Source organism: Trichoderma reesei (genome assembly GCF_000167675.1).
Source record: "Trichoderma reesei QM6a unplaced genomic scaffold TRIREscaffold_13, whole genome shotgun sequence".
In the NCBI taxonomy this organism is placed as follows: domain Eukaryota; kingdom Fungi; phylum Ascomycota; class Sordariomycetes; order Hypocreales; family Hypocreaceae; genus Trichoderma; species Trichoderma reesei.
The window spans coordinates 586628-608656 of NW_006711160.1; the positions used below are offsets into that span (position 1 = coordinate 586628).

At 55.3% G+C, this 22029-nt stretch overlaps 9 protein-coding genes across 9 annotated transcripts; 4 read left to right on the forward strand and 5 right to left on the reverse strand.

Moving 5' to 3' along the window:
• Positions 1–166: 166 nt before the first annotated feature.
• TRIREDRAFT_64112 (uncharacterized protein) lies at positions 167–1204 on the forward strand (the record flags this gene model as incomplete). The annotated part of the gene is made up of 2 exons (XM_006966504.1): positions 167–670; positions 767–1204. 2 exons carry the CDS (start codon positions 167–169, stop codon positions 1202–1204), a joined length of 942 nt encoding a protein of 313 aa, XP_006966566.1.
• A 1160-nt stretch (positions 1205–2364) lies between these two features.
• Positions 2365–4170, reverse strand: TRIREDRAFT_64347 (uncharacterized protein; the record flags this gene model as incomplete). Its single annotated transcript, XM_006966601.1, has 1 exon — positions 2365–4170. The coding sequence occupies one exon, from the start codon at positions 4168–4170 to the stop codon at positions 2365–2367; it is 1806 nt and encodes a 601-aa protein (XP_006966663.1).
• Positions 4171–4697: 527 nt separating this feature from the next.
• TRIREDRAFT_64172 (uncharacterized protein) lies at positions 4698–5783 on the forward strand (the record flags this gene model as incomplete). The annotated part of the gene is made up of 1 exon (XM_006966505.1): positions 4698–5783. One exon carries the CDS (start codon positions 4698–4700, stop codon positions 5781–5783), a length of 1086 nt encoding a protein of 361 aa, XP_006966567.1.
• Positions 5784–6582: 799 nt separating this feature from the next.
• TRIREDRAFT_28050 (uncharacterized protein) lies at positions 6583–8402 on the forward strand (the record flags this gene model as incomplete). Its single annotated transcript, XM_006966428.2, has 4 exons — positions 6583–6615; positions 6716–6850; positions 6955–7877; positions 7973–8402. Coding segments are annotated over 4 exons (1521 nt in total), but the record flags the coding sequence as incomplete, so codon positions are not given.
• A 615-nt stretch (positions 8403–9017) lies between these two features.
• Positions 9018–10172, reverse strand: TRIREDRAFT_64029 (uncharacterized protein; the record flags this gene model as incomplete). The annotated part of the gene is made up of 1 exon (XM_006966602.1): positions 9018–10172. A coding segment is annotated over one exon (1155 nt), but the record flags the coding sequence as incomplete, so codon positions are not given.
• Positions 10173–10565: 393 nt separating this feature from the next.
• TRIREDRAFT_64175 (uncharacterized protein) lies at positions 10566–12557 on the reverse strand (the record flags this gene model as incomplete). Its single annotated transcript, XM_006966603.1, has 2 exons — positions 10566–12239; positions 12297–12557. 2 exons carry the CDS (start codon positions 12555–12557, stop codon positions 10566–10568), a joined length of 1935 nt encoding a protein of 644 aa, XP_006966665.1.
• Positions 12558–12880: 323 nt separating this feature from the next.
• Positions 12881–14943, reverse strand: TRIREDRAFT_22689 (uncharacterized protein; the record flags this gene model as incomplete). The annotated part of the gene is made up of 1 exon (XM_006966422.1): positions 12881–14943. One exon carries the CDS (start codon positions 14941–14943, stop codon positions 12961–12963), a length of 1983 nt encoding a protein of 660 aa, XP_006966484.1. The 3' UTR covers positions 12881–12960.
• Positions 14944–15359: 416 nt separating this feature from the next.
• Positions 15360–16813, forward strand: TRIREDRAFT_63946 (uncharacterized protein; the record flags this gene model as incomplete). The annotated part of the gene is made up of 3 exons (XM_006966506.1): positions 15360–15510; positions 15602–15869; positions 15955–16813. The coding sequence occupies 3 exons, from the start codon at positions 15360–15362 to the stop codon at positions 16811–16813; spliced, it is 1278 nt and encodes a 425-aa protein (XP_006966568.1).
• A 192-nt stretch (positions 16814–17005) lies between these two features.
• On the reverse strand, positions 17006–18378 carry TRIREDRAFT_64308 (uncharacterized protein; the record flags this gene model as incomplete). Its single annotated transcript, XM_006966604.1, has 2 exons — positions 17006–18138; positions 18231–18378. The coding sequence occupies 2 exons, from the start codon at positions 18376–18378 to the stop codon at positions 17006–17008; spliced, it is 1281 nt and encodes a 426-aa protein (XP_006966666.1).
• Between the last annotated feature and the right edge of the window lie 3651 nt (positions 18379–22029).

Here is a 22029-nt window from a genome sequence, read left to right on the forward strand (position 1 = left end):
AATATTCGCACCCTTGTCAAAAGCATCCTCCGATCCCATTCTGTTGGGGGACGTCAGAGCCACCCGGATCCCTTTTGTTAGTTTCCAGGTCAAAGACACCCCGATCATATTATCACCCCCTTCCCAGGGTCGCCGTCCACGGCCTCGACTTATCCGCACATTCACCATGGGCTGGCTTCCTTCAATCTTTGGCGGCGACGCCCCGAATCCCCTCGGCAAGCTGGACCCCAAGCTTCGCGAGTTTCTCGAAAAAGAATCCCCCGTCAAATACATCCCCAACCAGCAAGCGACATCACCATCACCATCATCATCATCATCACAGCGGCAAGATGCTCCCCCAGAAGCCGCGGCACCAGACGCGAAGAAGCCAGAGCCGGCGGCGGTCCCATCAGCGAGCCTCTACCAAGACGGGCGGTATGCGCATCTGTGGAAGAACTACCGGCCGCTAGCAGAGGTCGAGGAGGAGAACTCGACGGACCACGACAAGCTCATGTCCGTGCTGGAGGGGTACAAGGAGCGCAAGGCGGCGATTGCGAGGGCCGGGCTCGAGAACTGCGCGCCGCAGCAGGAGGAGTGGATCAACTGCATGAAGAGCGGCAGCTGGGAGGACCAGCTGCAAATGTGCCGGCACCAGGTGCGGCGGTTCGAGAGGTGCTACACCATGCAATCTGTATGAGAAGCCCCCCCTCCCCCCCTCCCCTTTCCCCCCTAAAACGGGTATTGCGCACACACAAGGTACTATGATGTTAACGTTTGCCATCTGCAGAGATTCTTGAGAGCGCTGGGATACGGATCAGTAGCAGGCCGCCCGGCAGAAGTCGACGAAGACATCCAGCTCCACGCCGACGCGCTCTTTCAGCGCATGCTCCAGCACGAAGCCGAGGTCGAAAAGGCAAAGGAGAACGGCACCCTCATCCCGACCTTTGACCCGTCCATCCCCAAGCCAAGCGTCGCGGCCGCCGCCGCCGTCAAGCCCTCCGAGGAGCTCGAAAAGCAGTGGAAGGAGAAGCTGGACCAGCTGCCCGAGGACGAGCGACCCGCAGAGGAGGCGGCGCTGCGGGCGGATCTGCAGGCCAAGGCGGACGTGGCGCGCAACGTCAAGAAGATCTGGGACGCCAAGAGGGAGGAGAGGGAGGTCCGGCGGGCGGAAGGGCAGGCGACGTTTTCGGATACGATTGCTGCGTTGTTTAGCAGGGGGAAGTGATGTTAGGCATGATTATGTGGTGGTGGTGGGGGGGGCTTTGAGTGTTCTGTTTCAACACGTATGTATGGGTTATGCGCGCATGGCCTCGTAGCAGCCGTCATTGCGCTTTTGTCACTTTCTTGGTTTTTTTTTTCTTTTTTTTTTCCTACGGAGGGTTGAATGTAAACTATGGCATATGAGCGTGGGTGGGATATCTCATGTATTAAATTCTCTATAGAACGACGAGGCCATCACGGCTTGACAATGACAGACTGTATGTATCATTGGATACATTACTACTAAATGATGCTGCTTGAAACTCCCCGTTACACCACTTGTCCGATACTAGCTCTGAAAATGGTCCTGTCTGTCATGAATGTATTTCGCCGAAAGTGCAAAGAATTGACAGATTTGATCAAGTCAAGACGAGGTGAAGTTAATTCTCGAATGAATCCCAGCGGGTAGTGAATAAGCTCATAGGGTGATGGAAGCCAAAGATTGACATCGAAAAGCATCTGGTTCCGTGGTCTAGTTGGTTATGACATTTCGTTAACAGTTCAGTTGACACCACCGAAAAGGTCCCCGGTTCGAGCCCGGGCGGAATCACTTCTTTTTTTGCGTTTTTCGATTATTCCTCTTTTCGAGGACTTTCTTTTCTCTTATTAACTTCCCTTCCTTTTTTTCCCCTTGCGACACATGAACGAACGTCAGTCAAGAAATTCGGTCATATAGGTAGTAGTTGATGCATCATCACTCGAGTCCGGGGAATGCTTGGTTCCATGAGTATCAAAAGGTTGTCGATTGAAGAAGATCTCATCTGGAAAATATATATAAGTTCACAGCGAATGAAATGTGTAGAGCCTAACGAATCACCAGAACCATGGAGACTGCCAAGTCGGGTAATGGTGTCAGAGAACCCTACCAAAGATTGCTCTCGGATCGAACCAAGATGGACAAGCAGATTGATAGCTGCAGCCCATTTATGCTCGTGTAAACAAAGCGTTCAGATCCAGACATCAAAAGGGGTAAGTGAGTTCACACACTAGGTTAGCAAAGGCATTACGGGGAGGGAGATGTATATATCCTTCCGGGGCAATGTCCCCAAACATCACCGGGTCAAGGAAAGGATTCAGTCATATGGTGAGATTGATCGACTGCATATCGACTACCTTTCTCCCATACTACTGACGCGAGAGCCGCGCGGCTCTGAACCGACTGGTGGGTTGCTCGTCCAACTCGTTGCGTACGGGCTTGATGGGAGACTCATCGGGCTTGAGGAACCCACCTTCTCGCTGGATGAACTTCTTGCGCATCCGCTGATACTCATCGGCAACCTCCTGGTGGGTCATCAGGTCGTTGACCTCGTCAGGGGCGATGGCAGCAGACGTCGACTCTCTCTCGACCAGCGTGTCGGCTATTGTAACGCCCTCTGGCCCAGTCGGCACCGGCGGCAGCGGATCGTCCACAAACTTTGGCCGAATATCCAGGGGTCCCTTGGGAACAGCGCTTGCTGTGTCGGTGGTGTCTTTGGCTTTCTTGAAACGCGACGCTCTTTTCGCTGGTTGGGCTGTTGGCTGTTTGGCAGGTCTTGATGGGCCGCTACGCTCGACAATGTCGCTGAGGGGTTCGACAAGATCCTTCTTTTCGCTGCTGGTCGCAGGAGCAGACATGTCCTCCTTTTCAGGCGCGATATCGAGGCTGGCCGCAAAACGGACGCCTTTCTTTGCTTCGGAATCGCTGCTTTGTCTTTCTTTGAGGTTCGACTTGAGCGGGGCTGCGTTCGTGGCAGTGGATGAAGACGAGGCGTGTGCCTCTCGATTGACGACGATGCGGCCGATTCCTTCGTCGTTATCATCGTCGTCTGAGCCGTCCTCGTCAGAATTGGGTTTCGCTTTCTTTGAGGAGTGTGATTTGATCCCAAGCTTCTTCTCTAGCTGAAGCATCCGTCGACGATACTCGTCTGTGACAACGCTCCCCTGATAGCGTCCGTATTGGTCTTCCTCGTCTTCTTCGTCATCGTAATCATCATAGTCGTCGTCAAAGTCGTCGTCAAGCTCGGAAATCTCATCTGAGTCGCCTTCCTCGAGCTCGAGCTCGGCAACAACGGCTCCCACTTCGCTCATGCCGTACCGCAGCATTTGTTGCCGCAGGGCTGCATCTTCCGGTGACTCGTCCTTGGGTATAACAGCAGCTCGCATGCTGATATCCTCTTGCTCTTTGGCGGTGCCCATAATCTCCTTGACACGCTTCGCCCTCCATGATATCTCAGGTTCAGGCTCCTCGGCAGGTTTCGTGTCGTCTGAGAAGGAGACCGTCTTCTTCGCCTCATACGCAGGCTTGGGAGAAGGCGGTTTAGGTGATGCCACAACAGGTGCAGCAGGCTGATCCTTTGCTTTTGGAGGTTCTTGCTGGTCTACAATGCTACTTGAGGCCGCATCCTCTTTCTCGGGCTGAGGCTCCGCATCGTCTGTGACACCGGCCTTGTTGAGAAGAGCTTCGACTTTGCCCAGAGACTCGCCGGGCCTGTTCACCCGAAACGAGATGACGTTGTCATCGTCGTCCAGTTCCTCGACAATGTCCATGATGGGTTGGCCATCTTCATCAGCGGCATCAGGCTGGCTGATGACCGTCGCAGCAGCATACTTGTTCTCGGCTGTTTCCAGCTGTTTCCGCAGCGTCTCGATGTTCTTTGAGACGTAATCAATGCGGCGGTCCAGAACGTTGATGATCTGCTCCCTGGTCTTGAGGCCCGGCTTGCCGAAAACGTCGTCGAGCTCTTTGCCTTTCAGCAGCTCGCCGTCAAAGTCGGCATGGACGCGGTGCAGCTCTTCGGGTGCGCTCACGGCCTCGACCTCCTCCTTGAGAGCCTCATACTCGGCATCCCAGGTCTGCCAGTGCTGCAGAGCTTTCCGCAGGCTGTTGACGGTTTCTTCCAGCCGTAGGCGATGCTTCTCCAGGTCAGAAAAGCTGTCTCTGGCATCCGACATGTCGTGCGATCAAAGCAAGGCCGGCGGTGTCAACGAGCAACAACCTGGAAGTGATGAACTTTGGTATTAGGTGAGAACAAAAATTTGATAAGAGAGTTTGGGTGCGCGTATGGAAAATGGGGGCCGTCCGGCGGCACCTCGGTTAATCCGACGCGGCATCTGAACCCCGAATTTCCATCGCCGCTAACAACATCGTCCACTACTACCTACCTTATTACTCGTACATAAGGTACCTAGTAGTACTATCGTGGAGGCGGGTGTCATCCGGGGCAACTATTCAGTCCAGCTTACTATCTGCTTTGTCCGCTTGTTGCCTACGCCAAACGCGCAGCTAAGTTGAGAATGGACTACGGGGAGACATCGAGGCTCAACTTCAGACCCCCACATAAGTCCGTCTGGGCTTGAATGAGGTCAGGCATGGAGGATCAGGGCAAAGACATAAAGCGTGAATTCTGCCCTTGGAATATATAGGAGCCGAGCACAGAGCTTCTTGTTCAGGGCACATTGTCTTTACAACTCCTCCCACAATGGCAGGCGAGAGCAAAGCACTCGAGGCCAAGTGCCTCTGCGGCTCTGTCCACTTTACGATAGATGTTCCAGTTGTCTCTCTTCCCCTTGGAGTCAACATCTGCCATTGCAGCGTCTGCCGCTATACTTCAGGAGCGCCGTGCATGTTTCGCACGCAAGAGCAAGGGCTCAGGCCCAAGTTTGTTGCGCCATCGAGCGAGAAGAGCTTGACGAGTTACGCCGTCCCAGGAGCTGACTGCACGTACGACTTCTGCTCGACTTGCGGGTGTCACATTGCCGGTGTTTCGCTAGATAGAGAGGGCTGGACGCTTTCATCGTCGGTATTTCAGGACCATAGACCAGACAACTTCAGGATCAAGACGCACGTCTTCAGTGACTCGGCCAAGGACAAGGGCCTTGCACAGGCACTGACACACTATGACGGCGTCGAGCTGCCAGACTGGAACCCTCCAACGGACGACGCTCGAGCCAAGATTATCGAAACAGAGCCGGAAGTCATAGGCGAAGACGGACAAGAACGGCTGCGAGCTCAGTGTCACTGCGGCGGCGTGTCCTTCACCGTCAGGCGGCCAACGCAGGAGATCCGTGACCACGAGCTGCTCCGCAACGCCGTCTCTCCCGTCGACCCCGGCAAGTGGATGGCCTCGTACGACCTGTGCGACGACTGCCGCCTCTCCAACGGCACGCACCTCGTCGGCTGGGCGTTTGTGCCTCTGTCGTTCTGCGAGCCCGAGATAAAGAGCGACCTCCGGATCGGAACCCTCAAGGCATACGCCTCGTCGCCGGGCGTCCAGCGCTGCTTCTGCGGCACCTGCGGCGCCACGGTGTTTTACGCCTGCGACGAGCGCAAGCTGCCGGGTCCGGGCGGCTGGCAGGTCGTGGATCTCGCGACGGGGATCCTGCGAGCGCCGGAGGGATCCATGGCGGACAAGTGGCTAACCTGGAGGTCGCGCTTGGCTTGGGCGGACAGCGGCAGACGGTATGATGCGTTGTTTGCGAGTGGTTTGGAGCAGGGACTGAAGAGGCTGGTTGTTGCCAAGGTGGGCAAAGAATTGGACATGGATATTAGTTTTGGCGAAGCTTGAAGCTGGGCGCAAAATTGTCTCGTCGTGATGATGATGAATATGAGTGGCGTTTGTTGTTAGTGTGTGTTGGCTACATACATGTAGGGGAGCAGCATCGTTTGAGATGCAACATGAAGATCATTCTTGAGAAGCCTTTTGCATGACAATGCAATGGTTCAAGATTCAACATGATCTAAGTTGACAGCAATCGATCCATACATACTTGAAGGCGACATAGCAAGCCAGTCGTGATACAGCTCAGTGTTGTTGGACAGTCTTACCCAAGGACGATGCCGATAGTATCCGGATTTAAAAAAGACGCTATGATAACATCAACGGCACCGGCTTTTCCTTACAGCTAAAAGTTTATACATCCTTCAATGAACTAGATCTCAAGGCGAATCAATAAGACAAACGAGACTCTAAAGCTCACGAATCCAGCCCTCACGAGGTCTTCACCGAAATCATCGCCGAAACAGAACTTCATCTACACAACTCGCACCGCCCTCACCACAAAATCAAATCGCCTCTCGATCCTGTCATCCTACCTTTTGCCATTCACTCACAATCAAACAAAGCCGATCCCGGCGATTTTTTCTCACTCGCTGACAGTGTGGGGGAGAGGGCGCCTTAACAATTATTTTTCTCTCTCTGTTTTTTTGTCCCTATCATATGAGGCGAATCCTGCCAAACCGTTGCAGGGGACCCTTTATTCGAGCTTCCCGTCCTTATAAATCAGACGCTGGACCGGATGCGTTATGCATCACCGCGGCCATCGACCTTGTTGTTCAAACACATAGCCGTGAGCCTTTCGGGTGCGCGAAGCATGGCGTCCTCAGGCAGGTCTTACAATGTATCTCTCTCTGTCTCTCTCTTTCACTCTCTCTCACTCTCTCGTCTCTCGTCTGTATAGCAGTAGCATCATGACTAATGATGATTGTTTCGTCTGACAGGATGCGATTGACAAGCTCAACGAGCTCCAGACGCCGTTCGCGGTGATTGAAGCCCGTCGCAAGGCCGGCATCCTGCCCGACTCGGTCCTGGGCATCGCAAAGATGAGGACCTATCTCACTCGAATCGGATACACAGTCCGTGTTTCCCTCCTTTGCCTTCTCCATTTCTCATATCGCATTACACACACACACATCAAAAAAATGGGCGTACAACTGACAGCAAAGCCACCACAACACAGCCCGCAGATCTGGACCGCCTCAACATCGTCCACGTCGCCGGCACAAAGGGCAAAGGCAGCACCTGCGCCTTTGTCGACTCCATCCTGTCGCAGTACCAGCAGCGTCACGGCGGCAGCAGCAATGGTCCGCGCAAGACGGGCCTCTTCACGTCGCCTCACCTCATGGCCGTGCGGGAGCGCATCCGCATCGACTCGCGGCCCATCTCCGAGGAGCTGTTTGCAAAGTACTTCTTCCAGGTCTGGGACCGCCTCGAGGAGTCGCGCGAGGCCCCCGCCGACGACGACGAGGACACGCCGTTTGGCTCCAAGCCCGTGTACGCGCGCTATCTCACGCTCGTCAGCTGGCATGCCTTTCTGCAGGAGGGCGTCGAGGTGGCCGTTTACGAGACGGGCATAGGGGGCGAGTACGACTCGACGAATCTCGTGGAGAAGCCGGTGGCGTCGGGCATCAGCACGCTTGGCATCGACCACGTCGCTGTCCTGGGCGACACGGTCGAGAAGATTGCCTGGCACAAGGCCGGCATCATGAAGACGGGCTGTCCGGCATTTACCATTGAGCAGCTGCCCGGCGCAGAACAGGTGCTGGTCGATCGCGCAAAGGAAAAGAAGGTCGATCTCAAGGTTTTGAAAATCGATCCTCGCCTCGAGGGCGTCCGCATCAGGCCCAACGCGGTGTTCCAGAAGAAGAACGCAACGCTGGCCATTGCGCTTGCGGAAACGGCCTTGAAGAAGCTGGGTCTCGTCAAGGAGATTCCTCAAGATCGGCTCCCTCAGGAATTCATTGACGGATTGGAAAAGTGCGTCTTCAGGGGCCGATGCGAGGTCAAGCAGGAGAAGAATGTCATCTGGCATCTCGACGGCGCGCACACGGCAGACAGCCTGAAGATGTCATCCAAATGGTTCGCCAGCGAAATCGCCGGCCAGTAAGTTTCTACCGCTTTCTAATTTTCCATCGAAGCAGTTTACAAAAAGAAAAAGAAAGACAGAAAGGAGAAAAAAAAGCTGACATTCTCAAAAGGACCGGCCCGAGGGTCATGATTTTCAACCAGCAAGGCCGCATCGAAGCAGTCGACTTCCTCCCACCCATCTGCACCACCCTCAAGGCCACGGCCCAGCAAGACAGACCAGCCTTTGACCACGTCGTCTTCTGCACAAACGTCACCTACGCCCAGACCGGCTACAAGCGCGACTTTGTCAACAACACCATCGACCCGACCGAGGTCGACAAGCTCACTGTCCAGCGCAGCTTCGCCGAGAAATGGTCCGCCATCGACCCGCAGTCCAAGGTCGTCGTCCTGCCGACCATTGAAGACGCGCTCAACTACGCGCGCGAGGTGGCTCGGGGCTTGCCTGAGGCGGGAGAGGACAAAGTGCTGGTCTATGTCACGGGGAGTTTGCATCTCGTGGGGGGTGCGCTGGGGATTCTGGAGGAGACGGATGCTCTGTAGGGGAGTGGGGGATCTAAGCTTGGACTGGTATGAAGGATAGAAATGGGAAAGGGGGGTGTGTTGTTGGTATGGAGTAAGGGGTGGGATGGTCATGGTCAATGGAAAGCGTGGGTTATCATCATTTCTAGATCAACTGCATTAGAGCCTTGTCATTTCTTTTTTTGTTTCAATGGTTCAACACATTTATGGCTCCAGAACCTGCAATATGCTTCCCACCAGATGCAAGCTGCCCGTCACCAAGACTCTCCTCTTCTCCTCTCCATCCCGTCCCCTCGCCAGCCTCCTCGCCTCCGCCACCGCATCCGCGGTATTATCGAGCACCCTGACCTCGCACCCGGGCATCAGCTCGCGCATCTTCTCCGCCGCCTGCTCCTGCACAAGCACATCCCTCTCCTCCCCAGCAGCGGGCTTCGCAACCTCGTTCCGCGTAAACAGCGCATACCGGAAGACGTCCTCCCTCCCAGCTTCTCTCCTGCACGCTCCCACAAAGCCTTCCAGGAGCTGCGCAATGTTCCTCTCCTGCTGATTGAACACCAAGATCAACGGCTCGTCAGCACTTGCACGATGCTGCTGAATTGCCCACTTGGCCACCTCCTCCAGACTGTCCTTTGTATGTGCCCCATCCAAGAGCCACTCCGCCTCGCCGTCGTCCACAACCTCACATCTCCCCCTAAGCCTCGCCTCCCGCAGTCCCTCAACCAGTTCCCTTGGGACATCTTCCAACAGCTTATCCCCTCCTCCTCCTCCTCCTCCTAAGCCAAGATGCTCCCGCACAGCCAGCACAGCCAGCGCCTGATTCCTCTTCTGAAAATCCCCCTTCAAATTTCCCTCCACGCCGCCCCATCTCTCCACCTCCTCCTCATCCACCTCCACCAGCACCGCATCCTTCTCCGCCGCCCTCTTCCTCAAAACGTCCATCACGCCAGGCTGATCCCTCAACCGCATCGTAAACCCCTTCACGCCAGCCTTCAGTATCCCCGCCTTGTGCCACGCAATCTCCTCAACCGTGTCCCCCAGCATGGCGACATGATCAATCCCCAGCTGCGCAATCACCGCCGCCGAAACAGCCTCTTTCGGCAACACGTTCGTCGAGTCGTACTCGCCGCCAATCCCACACTCAATCACAACATCCCGGATCCCCCTCTTCAAGAAGATGTGCCACGCCATGATTGTCAGGAACCGGAAGTAAAAGGGCTTCGACGCCGCCCCTTGCGCTTCCGCCGCCGACATGCCCGCCGCGATCGCAGCCTCCGTCAGCCGATCCCACACCTCGAAGAAGGCAGCCGCAAACTCTTCCCGCGAGACGGGCTCCCCGTTGATGGCGATGCGCTCCCTCACGTGCACCAGATGCGGACTCGTGTACGTCCCCACGTCGCCGTCGTCATCATTGCGGCGGTACTTGGCCAGCATCGCGGTTGCGTACGCGCATACCGAGCCTTTGCCTTTGGTCCCGGAGACGTGGATGTGCTTCATGCGGGCGAGGTCTGCTTGCGAGTATCCGGCTCGCCGGAGCCACTCGACCATTTCGGGGATTGCGGCGGCATTGAGGTCTTGGGTGGTGGTGGTGGAGGTGGTGGAAGGGGTTTCGAAGAGGCTTGTGATGATGCGGTTGGATTGCAGCAGGGCGAGTTTGGAGAGGGCCTCGTCGTAGGAGCGGGCCATTGTGCTGAAGGGTGATGGAGATGGTGGCTTGGTGAGGCGGTTGATGGGTGCGTGCAATGGTAGACGAGACACTGGGAGGCGCGCGCTGAGGGCGATCCTGGTGCTCATTCTAGTTGCGTAAGTATCGAAGTTGAGAAGACAGAGTGAGTTTGTATGTTTCACGTCATTTCACGTTGGTTGGGATGATGATGAGAGTTGAGGCAGAGACAGTGCTGAGTTTACACGCTGATGTACTGAACGTGAAGGAGCATGAATCATCTCAGCTGTCTGGAGATTTGAGCTACCTACTAGGTATCTAATAGCCACATGGTGGGGCGCCGTCGTCTTACATATCAGTCCCGTCTGTGTAAGAGAGTGCAGCAGTGACTACAAGTTCTTCGTTTCCATCATCATCAACTATAAGATGAAATGAGAGTAAAATAGAGCCTACCTGATATATGGTTTCATGCAGTCTGGTTATAGGTACTACTCACATCTACCAACTAGATAGGAAACTCATCCTCATCCCCGATAATCATCGTCATCATCTTCATCGCCTCCAGACCTCCTCTCCCGCCCTCTCTTCCGAATCACCAACGAACTCGCCGTCACGCCCTCTCTCCACCCCCTCGCAGGGACAATCGGCTTCAAGAACCCATCCACATGCACCGCCCCCAGCACTTCGTCCTCGCTGTCCCACTCCTCGTCCTCGTCTCCTCTTCCGGGATGCACCAGCTGCATGTGCCGCCGCAAGTTCTGCCGCCGCGTGAATCCCGTAGCTGACCGCTCGCACGTCGGTACCGGGCAGAAGTGAAATCCGGCCGACGACCGAGAGCGCGAACGGGATCGCGATTTCGATTGGGAGCGCTTCCCGGGCGTTCCAAAGGCGGACGACGAGGGATGAGGCGAGGCGCGGCCGCGAGACGAACTGCGGCCGCGGCTGGAGAGACGGCCCAGCGACGGCTGGCGAGACGATACGGCAGTCGCCACGTCTGCTTCGCTGTCGGAATCAGAATCGCCTCCAAGCTCAATCTTCTCTGGCCGATACTCCATCGTGTGAAAGGCCGGCGCCCTCGAAGCTGGCAACTCGTCCAGACGCCGCAACACCATCCCCTCCCCAAAGAGATTCGCGCATCGCTTCGCCGTCCGGGCAATGACCTGGTGAGAGAAGCCAGCCAGCGCAGCCGCACCAAGCACCTCGCTCCAATCGCGTAGGCCGAGCCTTCGGAGGCGTCTCTCCTGAGCACTCGCCTGCGGGTCGATGCCCAGCTCTTCCTCCTCTCTAAGGAGCGCCTCTTCGCGCGCCCGTCTCTCGTCGCCCTGGCGGAGCCATTCTTCAAACGCCGCGTCTCGTTCTTTTGCCGTCATGGGGAGCCTCCTGTGGGATTCACGTGCGATTCGGACAAGCATCTCTTCGTATGTTTCGCCCTCGTTGGGGATGCGGACCTTGCGCGGACGCCCTCGTTTGCTGGCTTTGGCTTTGGGTTTGGTCGTGGTGAAGTCTGGGTGAGGTGAGGTTTCTGTCCCCGTCAGATGAGCGCTGCGAGGGCGTCCACGCTTGCGCTTGGGGCCAGGATGAGTGTCGGATTCTGAGTCTGAGGTTGCTGAAGAGTCGGATGCGTAGTTGGTGGTGGCAACGCGGGCGTTGTGCAGGATACGCAGCGTCGCATCTAGCTGTGATAGTATATGTCGAACGGATGGTCTCAGGATTTCGTAGGATAGATCATCATTGGAAGACATGGCTGGTTCTCTGGCCTCGTCTGCCTTTTGTCGCTCCTCTGATTTGACGGGGTCATCCTCCTCTCCCTCCAAATGCATCTTCATTTTCACATCCTCATAATCAGACGTCTGTGACGGCGACGGTGGATCTGGTAAGCTTGATGTGGCTTCATCCTCTCTTGATCCCTCGCCATGATAATGAGACACCGCATCTCCCTCGATGGACGTGAGCACTGTTTTTCGTCTGCTCTTTTCCAGGCTTTTGCGAAACCGCTCGCCAGCGAACCGCAAGATGGTCGCTCCCAACTCCTCGTGCAGCTCCGAGCTGGGCATGTGCCTCTCCGCCTTGCGAAAGGTAAACCTGTCAAACTCGTCATGGTCTCTCTGGATGATCCTCTGCTTGGGCACGCGCCTTTCGTTCAGCGGCCATGCTGTCCAGACTCTGGGAGGCGCCCATATGCGCTGCTGACCGTCTTCCTGTTCGCCGCGCGTCAGTCGTCGACAGGTTCAAGTTCATGGATCAAGAAAACATACCGTGGCAACCGTGACATCTTGCGCCGTTTGAGGGTCCTTTCCGCGCTTCTTCAGCGCGTGCGCATTGTACAGGTGAATCGCCAGATCTTGACTCTCCACCGCCTGCATCGACTGCCACAGCCGTCGCTCCTCAATCGTGAAGCGCTGCCATTCTCGTCGAGGGCCTGTCCAACGATTCGGCCTGCTTTCGTGGAGGTCCTGGGACGCGACGGATGCGATCTCGTCGCTATCGAGATCCCATTCTGTATCGCTTCGGTCCATGCTCGAGTCTCTTCAATAGCACCTCATGAACAACTCCATGCATCAGTGGGATAATTTCAGAGATATCTCAAAGTCCAAGACAAGGATAGTACAGATATAAATATCTTTTCATCGATTATTGCGGAAAAATCGAGTCAGGCAATATGCTGTGGAATGAAAAAGTGAGGTCGAGGTTATGGTGAAAAGTAAAGTTCACGTGCTAGCAAGAAAATTCGAGTCCGCTCACATTGGGTCTCAGAGCACTCTTAACAACTTCCATCAGTCACAGCTATAGTATCAAGGATCTCCTCATCTTTGTGAACATTCAGAGCATGATGATCTAGAAAAAACCCATTTTATTTTCATCGCAGGTACGCCGTTGATCCTATATTTACGAGTATATTAAACAGAAAATCCCCAACAATTACGCCTTGCTCTTGGCCTGTTCCTTCTCCAGCTTTCTCCTCTTGGAGCGCAGCTTGGCATCCTCTGCGCTCTTCTTGTTGTTTGTGTACTGCATCTGCTCAAACAGCTTTCTCTTCTTCTTGCTCAGCATGCCCTTGGCTCGCTCCAAGTCCTCGGCCTCTTCGCGGGCCTTCTTGGCAAGCGCCTTTCGGGCTTCCTCCTTGGCCTTGGTCTTCGGGTTGGCAGCCTTTGACTGGACCGTCTTGCCGGACATTTCAGCTTCCAGCTCAATCTGTCGCTGCAGGGCCTCGTCCTCATCCTCCTCCTCTTCCTCCTCGTCTTCATCTTCGTCGACCTCATCCTCATCGTCCTCTGCCTCCTCACCCTCCTCATCCTCATCTGACTCTGCGACATCCATACCCTCAACGGTCTCATCCGCGTCAGCTTCCTCATCGTCGTCACCATTCTCAATCGCCTCATGTTCGGGCTCTTGCTCCTCAAGAGTCATTGTCGGGTCGTAGGCTCCCTGGACCTTTCTGACAAAGGGGCTCAGATGGGGCGGCAATGCTGCACCCGGTGCGTACAGATGAGGCTCCTTCAGCTCACCATCGTTGATGGAGTCCCAGACCCACTGGGGCTGAACGTATATCCTGCCAGGAACACGTCGGTTGGCCGCCAGCTTCTGTGCTGTTTGGTTGTCCTCACCATCGCCGTCCTCGTTCATCGAAGCTTGTATCGGAGGTCGGTCGACGATCTGGTGGGTGATTGAGGGGTCGAGCTCGTCTGTTGTGAAAGCGCCGGCGCCAAGCACAGCATCCCAGCCAACACGCTTGCAGCCGAACGACTTGAGGATAAACTCGAGCGGCTGGCGAGGAGTCTCTCGGGACAGGTAGACTGTAAAGTTGGAGAAGAGAGTGTTGGGGCTGTTGCCGGTGTATGACGGCTGAGGCAGGATGTCGCCGCCCGGAGCAGCAGGCTCAAACTTGTCAATGGCACCATCGGCGTCTTGCTCTGCCTCCTCGCTGTCTGCAGGTGCGGCATCATCAGTAGCAGCGCCATTGGCCTCTCCGTTTGACATGCTCTTCAAGACTTTGTTGACGGCAGCCTGAACCTTGGGGTCCGGCTTGTGCGCAACGTCCTCCAGCTTCTTCTGCTCCTCGCCACCAACCAGAGTCTTGCCCTCCAGTGTGAAGGCTCCCAACTCGGCAGCATTCTCATCCTTGACGGCATCAAACTTGGGCGGGTACTTGAGGCCAATTGAGGTATAGAGTCTGAAGTTGACGAAGCCGAGAAGTGTCATGTAGAACTCGATAAAGGTTCCCATGATGCGGAAGTCGACATCGCCGACGATTCTCTGGTTGAACTTGTAAGGGACCAGCCACAGAACCTCCTCGCCCTGGATGTTGGCCTGATAGTAGATACCCTTGATGGACAGGAAGGACTTGGTGAGGCTCTTGGAGACGATGAGATAGTGCTGGAACTCGAGGCACAATCGCTCGCAGCGGGCAATCATCTTGGCGGGAACCTGGGTGGTCGACGGCAGGTTCGCAAAGAGGAAGAGCATGGAGAGACAGTCGTCCAGGTCCCTCAATGCGTCGACAAACGTCGGGTAGCGCTCGCGGACGACGTGGTCCAGCGTGTAGGTCGGCTTTCCGGTCTTGTCGGGCCGGCTGGCGTTGCTCTCGAGTCTGGCGGCATCGCTGACATCGCCTCGGCCCAATGCTCTTGAAATCTTCTTCTCGAGGACCTTGTGGTCGCGGAACTTTTGCACCAGCGGCTCGTGGAGGAGATACTGGATGTCCTTTGTGTAGTAAAAGGTCGTCGAGGCGGTGGACGACTTGGACACCTTCTTCTTGCTGCGCGGCTCGCGAGGGTAGATTCCCTTCCAGATGCAGAGCTTTCGGAAGTCGGGAAGGCTGAGCTGCAGCTTCTTGATCGCCTGGTTGCGCGTGATGAAGTTCTTGGCCGCACCGGCCTGTCCCTTCTTCTTGATGCGCGCCATTGTGCTGAAACTGTTGGCGGTTTGGTTGGGGGGGGAGGAGGGAAACTGATGCTCTGAGGAAGAAAAAGTTCCGCGGGGCAGTTCAGTCAGTACATCGCCAAACGGGTTTCAACTTTTTTTTTTCTCTGAACCAAGCTGGAATTTTTAATGCCGTGCGCCACCGCCTGGGACGACGTCTGGAACCGGACTAGTCGCCTGCCTCTGCTCTCACCGCCCAACCCACCCACCAGCCACAGCTGCACTCAAGCCACGTCCCGAGCCTTGCCTGTAGCATCCGGCGATCTGGTTGGCCAGCAGCTTCGAGGCTGAACTGCGGCCAAGTGGCCTATCGATCTCAGGTACTGTAGGTACCTCTTGCACCTCATCTGCCGAGCCTCCATGAAGCAACATCATCTCAGTATGGCCTAGGAGATGCCATGTCGACCACCGTGACTCTGCAGAGCAAGGTCGGCGTCTTTGCTGGCGCCGCCTTGCTGCGACTCGTGCTGTTTGCCGCATTCCCCAGCCTCCCGGACCTGCTGACCGGCCGCGTCGAGATATCCACGCCCGTGACGAGCTTCAAGCGATGTAAGGCGCATTGGAACCCCCCCGGCCCGGCGAGGCGGCATCGAGCCCGATGAACTGACGGAATGCTGAACCTCTGCTCCCGACGACGCAGTACAGGAAGGATTGTTTCTATATAACCACAATGTCTCGCCGTACGATGGCGGCGTCTTCCACCAGGCACCGCTGCTGCTCCCGCTCTTCTCGCTGCTCCCAGACGTCAAGACCTGGCCCATCTTCACGGCGTTGCTGTACATCCTCGTTGATCTTCTCAGCGCGTATGCGCTCCTCGTGATTGCGGACTCGGGAGAGGCTGGCCAGTCGAAGCACTTTACGTCCCCTCGACGGGCCAAGAGATCTTCGGGTCTCTTGGTAGCTGCCGCGTAAGGCTTACCCGCCCATCTGCAACCTAAAGAGACTCTGGTCGAGAGATGCTTGAAGACGTTGCTGACTTTAGACCCTTTCTAGCTTCCTGTTTAACCCCTACACGATAGCATCCTGCATTGGCCGATCAACAAGCGCATTCACAAACTGCGCGATCCTCTTCGCCATTGCAAAGGCTCTGTCCGGCTCACCCTTCAACTCCATGGTCGCCATCTCCTTCGCCTCTTACCTCTCCATGTACCCGATTCTCCTTCTCCCGCCTCTGGTCCTCCTCGCGTACGACCGCCAGTCCGACAAGCGACGCATTGACTCCGCCGTGCAGTTCTCGTTGAGGGCCATTCTCATCGCCGCCACCTGCATCTCCCTTTTGTTGGCCATGTCCTTTGCGCTCACGGGCAACTCGTGGGACTTTTTGGCCCGAACATACGGCATCCAGCTCACGCTGTCCGATCTCACCCCCACGGTCGGGCTGTGGTGGTACTTTTTCATTGAGATATTTGACTCCTTCCGGGCCTTCTTCCTCGCTGTGTTCTGGCTCCACCTCGTCATCTATGTCGGCGGTCTTTCCATTCGCCTGCGCACCCAGCCTCTGGCCGTGCTCACGATTCTCCTAGGCATCTTCGCCGTCTTCAAGCCCTACCCGTCCATCTCTGACACGAGCCTGTTCCTCGCCATGCTGGCGCTGTACCGACACTTGTACCCCATTATGCGATACACGTACGTTGCCTCCGCGACGATGCTCTACGCGACGTTTCTCGGCCCTGCATTCTACCATTTGTGGATATATGCGGGTAGCGGCAATGCCAACTTCTTCTATGCCATCACGTTGGTGTGGAGCTTGGGCCAGAGCCTGTTTGTGTCTGATTTGACGTTTGCCGTGCTGAGGGATGAGTGGGAGGTGGAGAGGCCAGACATGGTGGGCAAGGAGATTCGACAGATATAGACGGCGTGACATCAGAATACATGGTAGATAGAATGAGAATGCGAATGCGATACTCTTGCTGGATCGATACTACACCAGTATAGGGTGATGAAACAGCACATGAGAAGCAAACCACGTATCAGCGCAACATTCATACATCAAACGCAGTGATAGGCGCCTTCAATGTGCAGACATCCGAGCCGTCCTTCCATTTCAGTCTATCTCGGAATCGACCTCCACCAGCTTTCCATGCTCCCCTCCCACATCGATCCCACTCGGCACAGGCTGATAGGGCCCCATGGCACTACTCAGCATCGTCCCAAGCTGCCCGAAGTCGCTCAACCTGGTCCGCGCCCTCCTCGGCTCCCACGTTTGGCTCGACGCCCCAAAGGGCTGCAGCGCCCTGTAATACTGGACCCCGTAGCCCGTGGCCAGGCCGACGAGCGCCGCCCCGACAATGAGCATCGCGGCTCTCTGGTCCACCCCCTTCTTGTGCCGCTCGGCCCTGTAGCGCATCTCGGCCGCGTAGTGCCCGCCTACGCCGGGGACGTGGCGCATCACGGAGTCGAGGACGCGGCCGCCGAAACGTACGGCGGGCGTCGGGGCGGGATCTGCCCAGGGGAGGTCGCCGCGTACGGCCATGGCGGCGAGCATGGAGTCGACGAACTTGTGTAGTCCAGGGGTCTTCGACTCCAGCCAGTCTCTGAGAAAAGAACGTGGCACCGGGGGCTTCTGCATGAGAGCCAGATACCCGAATGCCAAACAGTCCAGCGACGAGACCGCCGCATCCCCAAAGAAGAACCGAGGACCGTCTTCGCTTTTCCCCAGCATCAAGTCGTCCAGCACCTTGAGGCAATCTTCCGCCAGTCCAAAGAGTCGTATCGCCGTGGCTTGCTCCGGCGTCATCTCCTCGCGAACAGTCTTCTTCGTCATCAACGGGATATGCCGCCGGAAAGTCTCGGGCAGGGCATCTCTCCCCGTCAGATGAAGGCCGCCATTGGGGTCAAAGTCGCTGTCCAGCTCGGCCAGGCCAAGGTGCTCCGCGCGCGCAATGGCTTCCGCCCTGATGAGCGTGGGGACCGTCCACGTCAGGGGAAACGACAAGAGCGAGCTGTACGCGGGCCTGGTGGTGGCGACCCAGTTTGCTGCCGAGACGTACAGCGAGAGGTCGACGAGGGGGCCTGCGCGTGCTCTTAGATAGGCGCTGCATGCGACGCTGTCTGCTCTCTGGATGCTGCTGAGCGGCTCGTCCAGGTCCTTGCCGATGGCTGCTGATGAGAGGTATCGCACTATGGGCTGAAAGCCGCTTACCCAGTTGTCTTTGTGATGCAAGGCTGGTAAAAGATCTGGAGAGTCATGATGTTAGAATACGGTAGTGAGATGTCGTCCGCCACTTGATGATACGATGCAGCGGCACAGCTTCAGCCAAACGACTTACTTAGGGGGCTGACGGCGGGATCATTGCTGGGAATGAGGCGCCACTCGGAAGAGGGCAGTGCGTTGTGCAGGTATGCGATGATGGCTAGACATTCGGCGTCGATGGAGGGCAGGCCAAAGGCCGGGCCCCAGACATGGAGATGCAGCATGCTTGAGCCCAAGGCTGAGGCCGATGCCGTCACCGGTGATGGCCCTGAGCAGCACCTGACAAGTCCAGCTCGCGGTTTTTGCGAGTTATCCAAGTGTGATTGCTTCAGGGTTGACGTTGGAGCTGCTTCTCGTTGGCTAATGGCGGGGTCCAAAGGCGTGTTTTTGATGAGATGGTGAAGCGTCGTTGATTCTGTTGAAGCCTCCAAGAGACCATTGAAGGCATCAAAATCCCCCATCTCCACAATTTGGCGGCCCCACTAATGTTCATCGTCAACGTTGGAGATGCGCCACAAACAAGATGCTGAAGCAATTGGCTGCGGGACACGAATCTATTTCAGCGATCAGTATGAATTCTGCAAATCCCATCGTTCAAATATTAAGCAATCCCGACAATGAAACAAACTATGCACAAAGCCTTGTCAAAAAGTGGCTGCGATAAACCTTGGTCGGCATCCTCAAGCAAGATACCTGGTACATACTACCGTAGAGAGGTGAAGCATACAGAATACCGTGTAGATCTTGGGTCAGACAACGACGACAAACGACACGTCCATTTTATTTACCTAAGCTTCTTTATGAAATAACACCGTCATATACCTCTGCTTTTATCATCCCATCTCATCCACGCTGGGAGACTTTTAATACGTTCCCGAATTAGGTAAGTCAAGATCGTATAAAGCTGTGGCAGATCACACAGGCCGTGTCCGAACGTCAAGCTAGAGTTCCATAGCAAGAGAATTCTCGTCTTCAAGAGCCAGCAAGGTGCCATTGAAGCGGCTGGGTACATACGGTACTCTGATTTCTGCAAAAGTGCCTTCAGCAACACATACCTGTACACGGCTTCTCCAAAGGCTGCCAACACTCGCAGTTCCGTGACCCCCGATCGGCTGCATCAGAACCACAAGCCAGCAACAGCAGGTGACATCTGTGAACAAAGGACAGAAGCTTGGCATCGGCCGTAAGAGCGGCTGGAAACTGTAAGAAGTCGATGGACAGAAACACCACTTTGCACATGCCTACTTCGTCGCCGTGCATATATGAAGTGGCTTGATGGAAGCGGGAAGGGAAATCCGGGGGAGCCCTGGCCGGGAGGGAGGCTGCATAGCAAGCGCCACCAATGTTACCCATCACAAGAGGCGTTGAGAAGCCAAAGGCATCTTGATCCTACTCGGCTGTGGTTGTTGATGTTGTTGATTAGTATGTCGTTACTTTGCATAGAGGATCCAAGAGGCAGATGCTACCGTTGGAAGTAGGCCTCCTACAGCCTCTAGTCGAGGACGGCTTTGTTACTTGGACTGATGAGACCCAAATCGGGATCACCCACTCCATGGACTTCATATATAGAAGCAAGTCTGTGCAATGCTTGTACCTGACCCTGATCTACGGGGCCGTTGTCGAAGAAAATCACCAGATACATATCGTGTGCCCGTGCGTGTGTACCTGCCCCGGCCATATGCCACAGCTGGTGACACGCTTCGAGGATCCAGAATCCATCAAGAAAGGATATTACGCCTCTCATTCCAATCAATCAGTGGACAAGCATCCCAAACAAGAACAAAGAGCATAATCACCACCGCACTCCCACCCTGTATCCAGGCACAACAAGGCAACCGAGCACAAGGATCATGTGGCGTCTCGCTCGCACCTCGTCCACAAATTCCATGTCACCAACACGACAACAACAACAACAACAAGGCAAAAATCGCGATGCCCTTCCTCGCATCGCACCAGCAACCCCTGCAAGCTGAATGATGAACAACAACGCAAGGGGAACGTGTCAATCGTCTGTTTGATCGGCTCCCCTTTCGCGCCATAAGGATCGAGCGAGCGAGCGAGCGTCGTCCTCAGCCCGAGGGAGCAGATTGCATCAGCCAATGATGATCACCATAGCTTCCCCCAGGCGCCAAACAAGCCACAGCTGAAGAATCATGTCATCCGTAAATGGTAGGGGTCCATGGCTTTGGCGATATTAGACGCCCGGGGGGGGAGGAGGGGGATCGACTGATACGTGGCAGGCCTCATATGCAGCCACCTCTCGATTCGAGCAAGACAAGCATCTCAGCCTTGAACGGGATCCTGGACAGTCTGGAAGCGATTGGAGGCTTGCGGCCGCGGCAACGGCACGTGACGCCTCCTGCGTCTCTTTGAAGCAGAGGTGCTTGGATGCCTTTTTTGAGCTTACAAGCTGTATGAGCTGTAACCCTTCCATCGACATGGACATGGACATGGACAAGGACAAGGACAAGGACGGCCAGGCGCCAACGCAATGCAATGCACATGTACGGCGGGCGGACGGACGACGGAGAACGACCTGATTCCTTGTTTGCGAGAAGTCGTAATACGTTTGTGACCTGTCTTGCTTGTAATTACTTGCAAGGTCTGTCTGGACGTCTGCTTTCTACCTACAAGTATACATGTGCTTGTTGTATAGTATGCACGTCGCTTGGTTGAGCATCCTGAAACGCTGTCAGTGGCCAAGCGCGGCGTCTCCGTTGGAGTGTGCGACTACTGTATGTACCTAGTATTAATCATCCATCCTCGTATAAGGTAAGGAAAGGCATTACGATTACGGAATCCTACTACAAATTTGATATCAATGTTTCGCACCAGGATATCCTACCTTACCTACTGTTATCGTGTACGTATGTATTTGGACCAGCCAAGCGCAAAGAGGCTGCCCCCCCCTGAAGAGCAGTGGCGAATGGAATGTTTCAGAACAACGCGCAGCCCTGCGACACAAGATGGATGGACGGGTTCCTGCTGTAGTCCGATGCTAAGAGTCCTTTCTTGTGCCAGGAACGCGCCATTCACGTCAATCGGCTGAGTTGTAAGCCGTATGATTCTCGCCTGCTGTAGAACTGCAACATAAGGTAAGGTACATACATACCTCCATACCTACAAGCATATGGATGGACATTGCAAGTTCCACTGCCCATTCAGCGGATGCACTCGTGCATGTCCGGTGGCACCCGGAAATACGTGAAACAATTGATATCGAATGTTTTTTACATGTAGGTTCTTGGTGATACGGCAGAAGCCATTTCTGTTCCGTGTCCTCTTTCGGCAGGTATCTGAACGGTCCAGCCAATCGAGTCCATAGTATACTTGATGAAAGGATTCTGTTTTGTTTGGTAGATGCCGATGCGCATCCAACGAATCAACCTCCTTCAACGTGCAAAATACCGACTACTACTACCACCTAGTAGTAGTACTAGTAGTACTGTCCTCCAAATTCCACCCCCTTAAGCCGTGCATATGTAATTTCACAAATTCTTGGTTGGCCCCATTCGCCACAGCTCGACTCTCAGCTGGCAACGACATCTCAGATCGGGAGGGGGGGCGATGCTCGACCAATTGAAGGATTCAATGGGTTCCCCATTCCCCCTCACCACTCCATTAACACACAGCCTTGTACTGACATGAAACTATTGAAGGCGTCCCCTCCCCTTACATGTGAACGCAGACAGATGGTCGCCTCACTGTTACATGGACATACTACACTGAATAATACTAAGGTACACACGTATGCACTCTAAAGAGGATAGACAACATGTGATATCGTACGTTGTAAGCATGCAAAATGAAAGCCAAACCCAGTCCAATCAACCATCCACCCGAGTCATGAGCGTCCTTCCAGCAACCCAAATAGA